Genomic DNA, 14,646 nt, shown 5'->3' with positions numbered 1-14,646 from the left:
TTATTTTAATATGTTATAAGTGACTGAGACAGCAGAATGTACTATCATAATGGATGGTGAAAAAAAGGAATAATACAGATTAGCTACAAATGTTAAGGGGGCATGATTAAGATGGAAGTTATTGCCAAAGAGAATTGCAATCAAGTTTAGGTATGACAAAAGGCAAGGACCAATTTATCAATAGCAAAAGATTTCAACATCAGATTGCAATGATTATTCTTTTAATGCAAGGCTCCCACACATAAGACTCATTGATGTATTTGTGTTTTCCATATGGCATCTTCATATTCTGCATAACCTGAGCTTTCATTTACCAGAGTAAATTTCTAGCTATCATGGTTGTGAAGATGTTTAAGAGTAGGTTAGATAAATGTCTATCAGGGATGGTCTAGACAGTATTTGGTCCTGCCATGAGGGCAGGGGACTGGACTCTATGACCTCTCGAGGTCCCTTCCAGTCCTATTGTCTATGAATCTATGTGAACCTAGTGTAACCAACTGACGGTGTAAACACTATGGTGTAAACGCTAATGCCAAATTAGGGCTCTTAAAATGTTAACATTAACTGTTTCACATCTGATAATTTTAGCGGATGGGAGTAGGGAGTGAAGCCTAGAGGAAAGAAGATGCAGAGGAAACAATACAAAAAGAAACAGCTAAGAGGGAGAGAAACTGCCAAAGATGGGGAAGAAAAAGAACCTAAAACATCGTAGTGAAGCTAAAAGGGGTCATATTATTCTGTTTAGCATATAATAAAATACTGAATAAATAAAAGTTTAGTTATTACATAAGGCCATATTTTACCCATGTTCTTTGTGAGTACCTCCTATAAACATTAATGGGAAATCCTCTCTGGATTGAGGATAGTCATATTTACATCCTGACACAGATTATAATTAAAAATGGAATTCAGCTCTCTCAACATAACCAGTGTGACACCCCTGTTCATAATAAATAGGCCTTGAAACCAGGGAATAAATATAGGAGAAATCCTTGAATCCGAAGGATAAACACAGTAGAGAGCTCAAGATGAAAGCTACCACCCACTGATTTTATAAAAGGTAAGAACTCAGTTTATTAGAGCAATGTCGTGTCAAAATCTTGGTTTTTCACCGTAGCAACTAACTGCTTTGCCACTCAAATGTGGATGTCCAATTATCAACTGTGAATGTTAACATTCCAGCTTTTTAAACTTGTTTTGCTCAAGTCTTAAAAAGTGTTATCCAAACACCTAGCTCTAGTGATAAAAACAGCCCCAGATTCATCAGGCAGCACTACAGTGAAGTTCAATTAAAACTAGAGTAAGTTAGAGTACTTTGTTACATTTGTGGAAACCTTTATTTATTAACAGAATCCTCTTCAACTATCTACAGAACAAGAAATGAGTGGTTGAAAACAATGAAGAATTCCAAGACTGATACAAGAAACTGGTGGAACCTGAAGAAATGTTGTTCCAGTTGCTACAGTTACAAGCTATGAGGGGAAGAACACATTAATAAGAGTACTATTTCAGCATCAGAATTAGTACAAGTTTCAGAAGTCATGTCCAACTCCAGTGCACAATGCACTATGTTCATTTTAAGTTCTATCACAAACCGCATGCCCCATTCTTGCATCGACAGTAAATAGATTGATAACACTTACTGTACCTTTTTAGCAGGACAATTTATAGTTTCTCTCAGTTGCTGAAAATGCCAGTCACCAATTTGCATTTGCCAAAAAGCAATATATAAAGATTTGCCCTGTGAAAAATTGATAGTCTGGAGCCTTGACAAGTAGCGAACAGCTGAAACTATTCAGTGTACACATTAACAAAAAGAAATTAGGTGGGAATATAGAGATAATTGAAAGGGGAAGGAGGTAAGAGTGAAGTTATTTCTGAGCTTTACAGCCTCTGAAGATAATTTGGGAAGTTTACAATAACTACATTTTTGGGAACCATCAGGTACCAAGATACTGTACCCATCAGATAGATTGTGACTCTGGATTCAAGGCTGGGTGGCAGGAGGGAACTGCTATAGATATGGGAAGTAGGATTGCTTCCCTCCCCCCAGATCTGTTCATACTCTGGTTTCTCTTCAGATCGTATGGATCTTTCGCTTTTTACTAAAGATTTCTGTGAAAAGGAATATATATGAGTTTCTACCCAGATCCGTTCATCTTTTTTTGTATAAGATACCTGGCTTCTGCTTCTTACAAGATGTAGAATTGTACAGTCAGTTACAGCAATATTGCCTGAATAGTATATGATACAACTCTGAACTGAAGAATTATCCCAACGCTAAATGTAAGATTTCTAAGTGATCACCTCTAACTTTCTTGCTTGGAGAGTCTAAATGCTGTAAAAGGAACTGGTTCTCATTATACTATACAGGTTGCAAGGCTCTGATCAAAATGGTGCTCCATAAAACAACTGAACTCAACATTTTAATCTGCTAAAGAAAAAATGATTAATCCACATTGTTACCTCACCTCTTTTGCATGAGCCCCACTCTATTCCCAAACATAGACGCAACAGGCTTGTTGTATTTTACAGGAAATGATGATCTAGAACAATTCTAATGACATTTCATTAGTGACAAATGAGGAGCAAAATTGTTTACTATACAGAGTAAACTTGTATGTTAGTAGTCTTTTAGTTCAAATTCCAACTAAAGCCAGACATTAAAAACTACTGGATGACCTTACTGTAATTTCAATGATTTCCTTCAGAGTCTCAAATGCTATTACATAGCAGCTATCTTCCTAAATATTGAAGACTATCTACTGTACAACATGCATAAGCCAGTGAAGTTCATCCTCAAATTTATATTTTATTTTCTAATGCTATTAAAGTCTTACATGGAGTTCCAATGATTTCAAACTCAGGTCTGCAAATGCATCTCCAAGTTGCCTTTGGGTATTCACCATCTGGTAGAGTTGCGTGGACAAAGTCTGTGCCAATCTTAAGATATTTTCATACTTCTTTTTGTTATCTCTTAGTATGTCTATTTGGGCTTCCAGTTCCAGGTCTACTGTTCTTGAGCCTCGGCCCAGCTTTTCAGAGATGATCTGACGAGTACACTGCAAATTCATAACAAATAGTTTAAAATTATTATAAAAGCAAAAAAAAATTCTATATTCAAGACAGTACAGCACACACCATTTCTTGGCTTCAAGGAGTACATAATTATAAGCAATTCTTTCACAATCACTCCTCCCAATTTAAGTTTGCACAACAAACCTGAAGAAAAATGTCAAGCTCTTTAGAAGTTTTTCAGGACTCAGCAAGAACATTTGTTGGACAAGTCTCAACTCCTACTAATAAAAATATTTAAGTTAACAAATCAAGAGCAGAACTAATTACAATTCTCAAATGAGAGATTTCAGATCTTCACTTTTTAGATTTGGTGAATCTCATTAAGTAAAAGCAATTATTATTTAGTTCAGTACATTCAAGTCAGTTTATTAAACACAGCATAAACCAGAATGTTACTGATTCTAAATAACTATTCTAATATTCATTCTATCTTCATCTTCCCAACCATCCAATCCCACAGGCATTATCCACTTAATTCCAAAGTTAGGCCTAATGGATATAGAGCATCTGCAAATGTAAGTTTCTATATTTCAACGTTTAGAATCTTACTATTTCAGGAAATCCAATTGCTTCTTCCCATATTGTGGAGGCATTTTAAAGAAACTGGAAACTTTTGGTGAGGAATTTATAGGAAGATAGTCTTAAGACTGAATTTGTGCTTGTCTGATTATAAAGAAGTGTGTTGATTATCTTAAACCTTAGGATTTAAAAAGTAAAGTTTACTTTTACTGCCACAGGAGTAAAACTCCTAAATTGACTTGCAATTCATTGGTGTAGTGAGCAGCAAATTCAGCACTGAGAAAGAGAAGATACTTAGGTGTAAAACAATGGTTTACTGCTGTGGTGAGCTATTTTTAGCAAGCTTTAAAGAGGAAGGGAATCTGTGGCCCAAAAGAGAAGCGGACAGAGGTCGAGATAGAATGGAGTTGCGCAAGTGGAAGAATGATCTTGCATGAAGAGAGTCCTGATGGAACTGAGATGATCAAGGTCACAACTACAGCGTTGGGAAGGTCGGACCTGATTACAACAGTTTAGTCTTACAGTGTAAATGAAACCAAACCCTGTTTCCAAAACATGTTACAGTATTGGACTTTGCAGGGCTATAGCAGGATTTGGAAAAATGGTTTGATCTAGCCTACACTTCAAGATCAGTGTTTTAACAGTGTCCCCCAACCTCACAGACTATCTCTCAAAGACAGATACACTCAGGAGTTCCCTTTCTTGTATATTTTGGAATACCTTTGTTGTGCCAATAAAACATTTTAAAATTGAATTGACAATGTAGATGACACCCAAGATAGTGGGAGAGCTGGCAAGTACAAGACAAGACCAGAGGGGTAAAGGTGGAGTCAGTCCACAGAATGTTATTTAAAAAATGACCAGCCGGGCACATAACTTTCAGTTGGAATCAGAGCTATCAAGGTAAGAGAATGAAGGCAATACAGTACCATTTCTGAGCGAGCACAAGAGAGAAAGTGCACATTGAGGAGTATGGAGTTACCACAAAAAGTCCATAAAAGGAATTGCAGTAGATTAGACAGAATGTGATTAGAGTATGACTAAGTGTTGCATTAGAAGCATAGTATGGGTAAGGATAAGTTCTGGCTATTTTCCAGAGATGGTGATATGCAAACTTACAAAGAAGGGACATGTAAGAGGAAATCTGAGCAAGGGGTGACAAAATGTTTGTGAGCAAGAGGTAAGGAGACATGTCAGACATGACAAAATGGTTTTTATTTTAAAATCAAAGAGGACTTTGAAACATTCAGCTTCAGAAACAGAGTAGGGAAAAAAAACAAACCTAAAAATCAACATTCACAAATGGGCGAGAAAAGGAATAAAAAGAGTGAGTATTCTATAGAAGTGGTGTTCAAAGCTTACAATAGCAATCAGCTAAACTGAGTTGCCCCCAAAGGATAAACTATACAAAGAGGAAGTTAAATAGAGAACCTAAAGAGAGGGGAAATGATTATCTTCTCATTTGATTTTTTTCTTTTCAGTGGGTTAGTCCAGACATGTGGCTATTCTATCCTCCCACCAGCAGATGGAGACAAGAAATCAAAATATTTAGTGAGGTCAGGTGCCCTGTATAAAGTAGGTGGCTTTGGCTGGGCAATCTATGATGCGAGACATGGAAAAAAAATTATAGTGAGAAGAAACTTAAACTGAGAATAAATATTTTAATGAAGTTCCTCTACCTGTGGGTAAGACAGGCATGCGTGCAAAATGCAAACAGTGCAATAAAGAAATGCAAAGCCTGGTTGCCCGAATGAAACATCATCATGAGAAGTGTTCCTTCTCAGGAGAAAGCTGTTGAAGATGATGAAAGGAACATGTCTGAACATGCAGGATCTTCAGGTTGGTAAACTTTTTTATTTCATACTATTTTTCTTAAGGACTGCCTGTCTTCCTTCTGGACTATTCTTGAATTCTCATGTTTGAGCAAAAAATATAGTTGTTACTCTATGGTACTATCACTTTAGATGCAGTTGTGATAAAAAAAAAAAAAATAGCTGAAATAGGCAGATCTTCCTTTTACAATTTTACCTTTAAAGTAGTACTGAGTGTCAGGGAATGCAATGAGTAATACTAAATGAGCAGTATGGTAATAATAATTAAATAACTGCATTGACTTATTTTGTTTAGGAGAATCCATCCTCAACATACAGGATTCTGAAGACTATCCACCTTCAAGATCACCATTATTTTCTGTGGTTTCAGAGTTATCTACCAATGATAATGTTTCAGTCACATCATGTATGTCACATAGCCACAGTATATCACCTGTAGCAAAAAAAAAAAAAAAAAAATTCTCCATCATCCAGAAACAGCCATAGATAAGTTTGTGATAAGAACCAGCAGATTTCAAAAAAGAGGTAATTGATGAAAAAATTGCCTGGTTTGTTTATGCAACAAACTCTCCTTTCCATATGATTGAGAACCCACACTTCATTAACATGGTTCAGTCATTAAGACAAGGATACAGTCTACCCAACTGAGCAGATATCGCAGGCAAATTGCTGGATAAAGTGTATGAAAGAGAAACTGAGCAGTGTGCAAAAGGTCTAGCGGATAAAATTGTTAACCTGAGTCTTGATGGTTGGAGCAATGTCCACAATGATCCTGTTGTACATGCTTGTGATACAACAGAAGAAGGGACTGTCTTCCATACAGAAACAATTGATACATCAGGAAATGCACACACAGCAGAATACTGTAAAAGCTATAACAAACTGTGAAAAAAAGTTCAAATGTCTAGTACACAGCTTGGTCACAGACAATGCCGCAAATGTATCCAAGATGAGAAGAAATTGAGAGAGAGAGAGTCCCAAGCTAACAAAAAACGGTTACTCACCTTTGTAACTGTTCTTCAAGATGTTTTGCTCATATCCATTCCAATTATGTGTGGGCACGCCGCGTGCACGATCGTCGGAGAATTTTTACCCTAGCAACACCCGGTGGGTCGGCTGTGGAGCCCCCTGGAGTGGCGCCTTCATGGCGCTGGATATATACCCCAGCCGACCCAGCACCCCCTCAGTTCCTTCTTGCCGGCTACTCCAACAGAGGGGAAGGAGGGCAGGTTTGGAATGGATATGAGCAACACATCTCGAAGAATAACCGCTACAAAGGTGAGTAACCGTTTTTTCTTCTTAGAGTGTTTGCTCATATCGATTCCAATTAGGTGACTCCCAAGCCTTACCTAGGCGGTGGGGTCGGAGTGAGACATCGCTGAGTGCAGAACCGCTGAGCCAAATGCGGCATCGTCTCTAAACTGCTGAACTAACGTGTAGTGAGTGGCGAAGGTATGTACAGATGACCAAACCGCCGCTCTACAGATCTCGAGGGTGGGATAGAGGCAGGGGTCTGCCATATTGTCTTGGCGTTGGCCTGAATGGTGCAGATGGGGCGTCAGCTGAAAGGATGTCCACTACCGGGTCCTCCAACTCCACTATCTCCTCATTACGTGCCACCCTGCGTAAGAGGTCTTGGTGAGCACGTAGGTCTATCGGAGGGGGACCCGAAGTCGTTGTCCCCGCCACCGCCTCATCTGGAGAAGATGAGGAAGATGCCACAGGATCCATTAGCCCCTGTAGCAGGTCCAGTTGCGAGGGGTCCTGATGTCCAGGATCTGCTGTACTGGGGTCTGGGGCCTGCATTGGGGTGGGTGCAGGCGCCTCCATACCCCCCCCCCCACGGGGGGGGGGGGGGAAGACTGATGGTGGCCTCCGGTACTCAGGGCTCTGAATGGGCTGAGCGGGAGGCCGCGGGTGGAACCCCTTGGGCTTGGTGGTACGCCCACGGGGTCCAGAAGGACCACTGTGCAAGCTCCTGGGCTTCGTCCTGCCAGTGACCCAGGTTATCCTCTGCTTGGCCTGGTGTGGGATAGGCTGAGTGGGAGGCGTCGTCCAACTGTGAAGAGCGTGAGGCAGAGCACGAGGGCCAGGGCGGTGCGGAGCGTGCCTGCGTTGACTCTGCTGGGAACGGTGCTGAGCGGTGCCGGGCCACAGGAGAGCGGTGTCGGCGTGGTGCCGAGGAGTGGTACCGGGATCGAGAATGGTGCCGATGGTCATGCCGGTACCGAGATCCAGACCTGGATCGTGATGAAGACCTCCTGTGGGAGCGATGCCGGGAGCGGCTTCTCGAATGGGATCGGTGCCGGGAGTGGCGTCGGGAGCCCGAACAGTACCGAGGTCCGGAGCGGTGCTGCGAGGCAGAACGGTACTGGGAATAAGATCTGGGCCGCGAGTACGACCGGTGCCGTAATAGAGAACGGCGCCGGGACCTGCTCAGAGATCAGGAGCGGTGCCGAGTGTCCACGCTCGGAGATGGTGGACGTATTAGGGCTGGCTTGCCCCTAGACTGTACCGCACGGGTGAGATGCGGTGCAGTAGCCTGAGCCGGTGCCGGTTCTGTAAGGGCAATGAGGTCCCTCGCCATTGCAAACATCTCCGGCGTCGATGGAAGTCGGGGCTCAACCACAGTGCGGGTCGGGGAGCCAGTCAACGCCAGACGCAACGGCCCTTCCGTCAGTGCCGGAGTCAACTGTGCTGATAACGGCGCCTGTACCCTCGGTCGCTCCAGTGCCGGACGCGAATCCGAGGTTGGCAAAGGGGGCGCCAGTGCCTGTTGTTGGGAGGCAGCCCCCTCTGGCTTGCGAGGTCTCTTCTGTCCTGGGGACAGGGAACGGCGCCGAGGTGCTTGCGCTGGACGCGGTGCCGGCGAGGACCGGTGCTGTGGGTCTCTATTCGAGTCTCCCCACGGTACAGTACTCGAAGTCGCCGTCGGAGCATTGTGCACCGAGGCACTCAGTGCTAGAACTTGGAATGCCGAAGGAGGATCCGGGCTGAGGGCCGCCTCCATAAGGAGCTGCTTGAGTCTAAAGTCCTGCTCCTTTTTAGTTCGAGGCCTGAAAGCCTTACAGATCTTACACTTTTCGGCCTGGTGAGACTCCCCGAGGCACTTTAAACAAGAGTCGTGGGGGTCTCCCGTTGGCATAGGCTTCGAACAGGATGAGCACAGCTTAAACCCCGGAGCCTTGAGCATGAGCCTGGGCGGCACGCAGGGAGGAAGGGGGAGGGACCCCTTCCAGCCCGCTAACTTCACTTACAAAACTAATTCTACAACTATTAAAACTACACTAACTATATAACTATTAAGAACTAGAACAATTAACCAAACCGGGAAGTAAAAGCTAGGGAGAGTGGAGGACAGCTATGCCGCGCTCCACAGTTCCAACGACCGTCATGGGCGGTAAGAAGGAACTGAGGGGGCGCTGGGTCGGCTGGGGTATATATCCAGCGCCATGAAGGCGCCACTCCCAGGGGGCTCCACAGCCGACCCACCGGGTGTTGCTAGGGTAAAAATTCTCTGACGATCGTGCACACGGTGCGTGCACACCTAATTGGAATAGATATGAGCAAGCACTCGAAGAAGAACATACAGTTGCAGTGCTCATTTGATGCACCTCCTAGCCAAAGACTTCAGTGTTCCAGAAATAAAGGCTAATGTTGTTGAAACTGCAAAATACTTCCGTAACAACCACTTTGCAGCAGCTGCTCTGAAAAAAGTGGGAGGAACCAAGCTAACTCTCCCACAAAACGTGCAGTGGAACTCCGTAGTGGACTGTTTTGAGCACTGTATCGAGAACTGGCCTAATCTGATGACAGTTTGTGAACAAAATCGTGAAAAAATAGATGGCACTGTCACAGCCAAAGTTCTCAACATTGGGCTTAAGAGAAATGTTGAACACATGCTGAGTACCCTGAAGCCTATTTCTGTAGCCTTGAACAAAATGCAGGGAAATAGCTGTTCTATTGCTGATGCTGTTGAAATCTGGAAGGAACTGAGTGAGATCTTAAAAAGAGAAATATGCAATGACAGAGTTAAATTACAAGCATTAAAAAAAAACGAGTGGGACAAGCATTATCTCCAGCTCATTTTCTTGCAGATACTCTCAATACTCGGTACCAGGGTCAAACCTTAACTGCTAAAGAAGAGGAGTTGGCTATGACATGGACATCCAGCAATCATCCCTCCATAATGCCAACTATAATAAAGTTCAGAGCTAAGGGTGAACCATTCAAGAAATATATGTTTGCTGATGATGTTTTAAAGAAAGTCACACCAGTGAACTTAAGCACTTGGATTCAGAGACTGTTGAAGTGATAATCTCACTTTTAACAGCAGTAGCTTCTTCTGCTGGCGTAGAAAGAATATTTTCTTCCTTTGGACTAATTCATTCCAAATTGAGAAATCGTTTGGGACCTGAAAAAGCAGGAAAGCTTGTTTTTCTTTTCCAGATTATGAACCATCAAGAAAATGAAGGTGAAGATGACTGAGTTAGCTGCAGAAACCAATATTTTAAGTTTCTCATGTTGACCTGGATGACACAGTCAATTTTTAATTTTTTTTTTAATATTTCATTTAACTATTTTAATTAAACAATTTTAACAAAAACAAACCTTATTTTAAAAAAAAAACTTGAATGTTTAATAAATTCAAATTCTTGTTTTGTTATAATATTATATGTTTGCTGTTGAAGAAAAAAATCCAGAATACATAACGTTGTTGTTTTAGTTAAATAAAACAATTTAAATGTCTGTCTGGTGATGTTCTCCTCCTAATACAGCATGGCAAGAAAATCATTCAAATATTAATGATTAACCTGTCGAATTGGAGATACTTCACCTCCCAATGACTTCCTAAATATCTGCTTCAATTACCTTTGATAAATGAAATAACCATCAATCATTCATTTTCTGATATAGCTGTAAAACTAATCTGAAAAGTTTTCAAAATAAATCACTTTAAAAATGTATAGCGTGTACCTTCTAAAAATGAAATCTACATCTCTGAGTTGTGAATCATAGAATATCAGGGTTGGAAGGGACCTCAGGAGATCATTTAGTCCAACCCCCTGCTCAAAGCAGGACAAATCCCCAGACAGATTTTTTTTTATATATATATATATATATATATATATATATATATATATATATATATATATATATATATATATATATATATATATATATATATATAAAAACCACACATTCCAGTTTCCTAAATGGCCCCCTCAAGGATTGAACTCACAACCCTGGGTTTAGCAGGCCAATGTTCAAACCACTGAGCTATCCCTCCCTCGAGCTATCCCTTGTTACAGTTTACTTTAGTTTCTATTACCAATACAGGGTCTTCCAGGTAATGGACAAGAGAATCTAACCCTGGATAAATCCACTTTGGGTGGGTGTCGGCTCTGCTAAACCCAATCTTCTACTGGCATAATTTCAAGCCGCTCCTCCCCTGTCCCACAACCAAGTGGAGTGGCCAGGTGGGAATCTCCCAATATCATAATGAATGAAAGGATTTGCAATGTTCAGGGTATGACCCCTAGAGTAGTCGAGAGAAATGGCACACACCATCAAGAACGCCTGGGAACGGAAAGGAAGCTAAAGGCAAAGTGGTAGTAAGAATAATCAACATGGATACTGAAGTCCCAAGTGATGGTGAAGCTAGAAGTAGGCTGATTTGAGAAGGCTGATTTAAGAATTTATATTCAGATTACGCAATAACTCATTTCAAAGCAAGAATTATTTCTAAATGGTAACTAGGTAGAGTAGCCTGGAGAAAGAAGAAGTCAGAGCCTGAAATCTATTAGATCTCTCTTAGAGGATATAAATTCCATCAAGGTGTGTAACAGTAAGGGTTTGCTAATTCATTTGACATTAAAGGGGGTTATTAGATGATGTAACTCCTGTTTTACAAATGTGTTCAGAGCCGTATCGTAGGAATTACATACCTAGGCAGGCAGCCATAGAAAATTCTGTGCAGTGTTAGTTGAAAGCATGCCTGCCTTGGGCCGAGGGTATAAATAGCCTCCTGGCCCCATCAATAACTGTCACCAATTTCTCCATCACCAGAAGCACTGAAAGTATTTGGGCATCCAACTAGGGGCAGCAGATTTTGGTGTGGCTATGTAGATTCCATACATTCACAGATCAGCAGTTACACAAGGTAAGTGACCTATTCTCCTTCACATATGTGCCCCCACAGAACCACAGTGCAGGAAATTAGCCAGCAATGACCTCCCTGAGGTGGACCCAGGAAACGCACTAGTCACACACAGCAAAGCACTGTCCTCCCAAATTAATAATCTGTTCCTGGTGCAGAACAGAGGTACAGGGGTTCATAAATGTAACCACCAACCACTGTATAGATGCCAGACAGATTTCAAATGAGGGCATGTTATGCAAGTATGCCCTGAATTATCCCATCCTTTTGGTGGAAAAAGCCCAAAAATGTTCTAGCATAGGGACTTCAGAGACATCATACATGGCCTGGATTCACAAACTAACTCATCCGGCAGCTTTAGGCAATAAATGTTTAACCTTTGGATTTTAAGGCAAAAACGCATCCTACTCCATGTTCCAAAAAGTTTAGTGCGGGCACTCTGAGCAGTAATGAATGTGGGTTTTTGTTTTGCTTTGTTCTCTATGTTGTTGTAAGTCAAACATGCAGCCTGACCTCTCTGAGACGGCTACCTGGCTTTGGAAAGAGCTTGGCAGAGATATAATGTTTCAAATGAATAACTGAGACTTTGCCAAGGTTTTGCATATGCCTCAGCCACCTTTTCTTTGTAGAAGACTGCATTAAGTGAACGAGCAGTCTGTCTGCAACTTTGAGCCAAGATGAAGGCCAGCAGGAAGGAGTCTTTTAGTAAGAGGTGGAACAAAAAGCCAGATCAAGGGCCCTTCAACAAAAGTTTGTGGAGCACCAATTCAAATCCCAAGGGTCGGCAGGCTACCTGACTGGAGGGTACAGAGAACTTCCAAGAACTTCTTCACAAGGGGAGGCAAAATATTAGTTCCCTCTCAAACGAAACATGGTAGGCAGAAATAGCAGCTGGACAGACCTTTGCAATTTAGATTACATGAAATTAGAAGTCCCTGAACCAATGGAACTGAGCAAGAAAAAAAGATGCAGGCCTCTGTCCTGAACAAATCTTTTGAACTAGTTATAATTAGCAGCATCACATTTGCTACTGAAAAATTTCCTCATTTGTTCTCACCCCTATCAAAGAGGAAGTCAGTACACGGATCTAAGAGTACCAGCGATTAGAACTGATAGGGAATTTTGATGAAATTGGCATTTTTTGATGGGAGAAACAATCAGCTGAAACCAAAATTTTTTGTGGAAACTTGCCAGTTTTGTCAAAACTTTCATCGGGAAGGTTTCTGAGGTCCAGGGTAGAATTTCTGGTTGAAACAAGAGGGCGCACACCACCCCAAAATAGCCAATAGCCTGGTATTAAGAGCACTCACCAGGGATGTCAGACATTCAGGTTCAAGTCCTTGTTAAGACTGATTCCGAGCATGGATTTGAACGTGCATCACCCACATCTTGAGAGACTGGAGAGCCCAGTGGTTAGAATTAGGTTTTGGGTTTTTTTGTGAAAGACGTCAAAGGATTTTAGTTTCATCCCAGTGCAAAATGGGGAAATTTTTGAAATCTCAAGAAGTTCAGCTCAACTAGAGACCCTGGTAGTCAAATGATGTCTGTCTGTCTGTCTGTATCTTTGCAGGAGTTCTTAGATTTGTGGGGATTCTCCACTCCAAAGCATTCCCCTCTCCACAGGCTGAAGAAGTGGTGAAGAGCCTGACACCGATACACATATAATCCCAATTCCTTCCCTCCAGCTCTCCGTCAGCCAAGTTTCAGGAAGAGTAAGGAACTGCTGCTCTGAATTGGGCTAAATTTAGAGCTCTTGGCAGTGGTATGTTTACTGCCACAAGTGCACTAATATATCCTTATGTCAAGGGCCCGAAAAATGGGAGGATGGGGGAGCCATTTGTAATTGTCACTAGCAAAATAAATGAGCTTTATCATCACCATTTTATTACTTATTCACTTGTTTCTGCGCTATTTCATCAAATTCAGGTTATTGGGTGCACTTGAACACAAGAAATGCCATGGAAATATAAAAAAAATACCAGAGCAAAAAAATCTCAAAGAAGTCACCTTGATACCAGATGTAATCTCAAATTCAAAAACTGAAAAAAATCCAGCAGGGATGAGAGGTCAGAAAACAATGACAATGAATTAAGAGAAATTTTAGATAATTGGTGATAAAAACAACCGTATTTCACATTTTTATTGCAGCTAATGCTACCCAATGACAAATCATATAAAACTTAGCAGTTCCACTAGCAAAAAGACGTAGGATTTATGCATTAGTTTTGAAGTTCACTAAACTTGTTTTAGCTCAAGTAAGTGTGTTTGTGGGGAAAACATAATCGACTCCCCATTTTGTCATGTAAATAAGGTTTAAAAGCTATCATTGCATCATAAAAAATTAAGAGATCTATACATAATCTTGCACATATGTAGGTTCTGACAGAAGATTCTGGAGTTCTAACCTAGATTAAAAAATCTGAGGGAAAAAGAACAAATCAGTAAGAGGCCTAGTTTACCAAGTCATATCTACATCAATTCAGAATATATGTTTCTCCATAACAATGACAGATTTTTAGCTATCTATAACATGCTGCATCCTTCAACACATTGTATGCTGCAATATGATAAGTTTACAAATTTTAATTTACATTAGCAATAGAATGGAAACAGCAATAGAAATTTACATGTGTAAACTTGCAAACCTTGTAAGTGTTTAGGCTCCATTTTCTCACAAGCTCTAATTTTTCCATTGCTGGATTCTTTACTTCATCTGCTAGAACAACTGGCCCACTTTTCTGCTGCATTCTTACACCACCTGAACAAGACAGACACAGAAAATCTTTAGGGCCCATGTTTTTTAAAAAAGTCAAGCATATATCTGCATATCCAAAGAGTCATAAAACAGCACTTGTGCATGGAAAAGCAAACTATGCATCTAACTAGATTTTATGTGAACGGAGCTTGGTAAATGGGCATGAAAGACTGTTTTCAAAAAGCAGTTTTGTGCTAATCGGGCCTAAAAGTGCATACAATAAAGGGAAGTACATCTATATTGATTTTAAAATCAAACCAGAATATTTGTGTAAGTGAATAATTTAGGTAAACTAACACTAG

The 14,646-nt window shown here is 41.1% G+C and overlaps 1 protein-coding gene and 1 non-coding gene across 2 annotated transcripts in view; one reads left to right on the top strand and one right to left on the bottom strand.

The window, feature by feature from the left end:
• Window positions 1-14,646, bottom strand: part of ARFIP1 (ADP ribosylation factor interacting protein 1) — a 77,772-nt gene that overhangs the window by 19,685 nt on the left and 43,441 nt on the right. Inside the window, exons 6-7 of the mRNA XM_065404838.1 lie at window positions 14,235-14,347; window positions 2,841-3,062 (exon numbers count right to left, since the gene is read on the bottom strand). Of these exons, the coding sequence (XP_065260910.1) occupies window positions 2,841-3,062; window positions 14,235-14,347 (335 nt within the window). The remainder of the gene's footprint in view (window positions 1-2,840; window positions 3,063-14,234; window positions 14,348-14,646) is intronic.
• Window positions 2,062-2,177, top strand: LOC135879789 (U5 spliceosomal RNA). Its single transcript, XR_010561464.1, has one exon. It is a non-coding gene; the product is annotated as a U5 spliceosomal RNA (small nuclear RNA).

Source organism: Emys orbicularis, chromosome 5, assembly GCF_028017835.1.
Source record: "Emys orbicularis isolate rEmyOrb1 chromosome 5, rEmyOrb1.hap1, whole genome shotgun sequence".
NCBI classification, from domain to species: domain Eukaryota; kingdom Metazoa; phylum Chordata; order Testudines; family Emydidae; genus Emys; species Emys orbicularis.
Note: the sequence above shows the minus strand (reverse complement) of the source record. Positions and strands in the feature narration are given on the sequence as shown.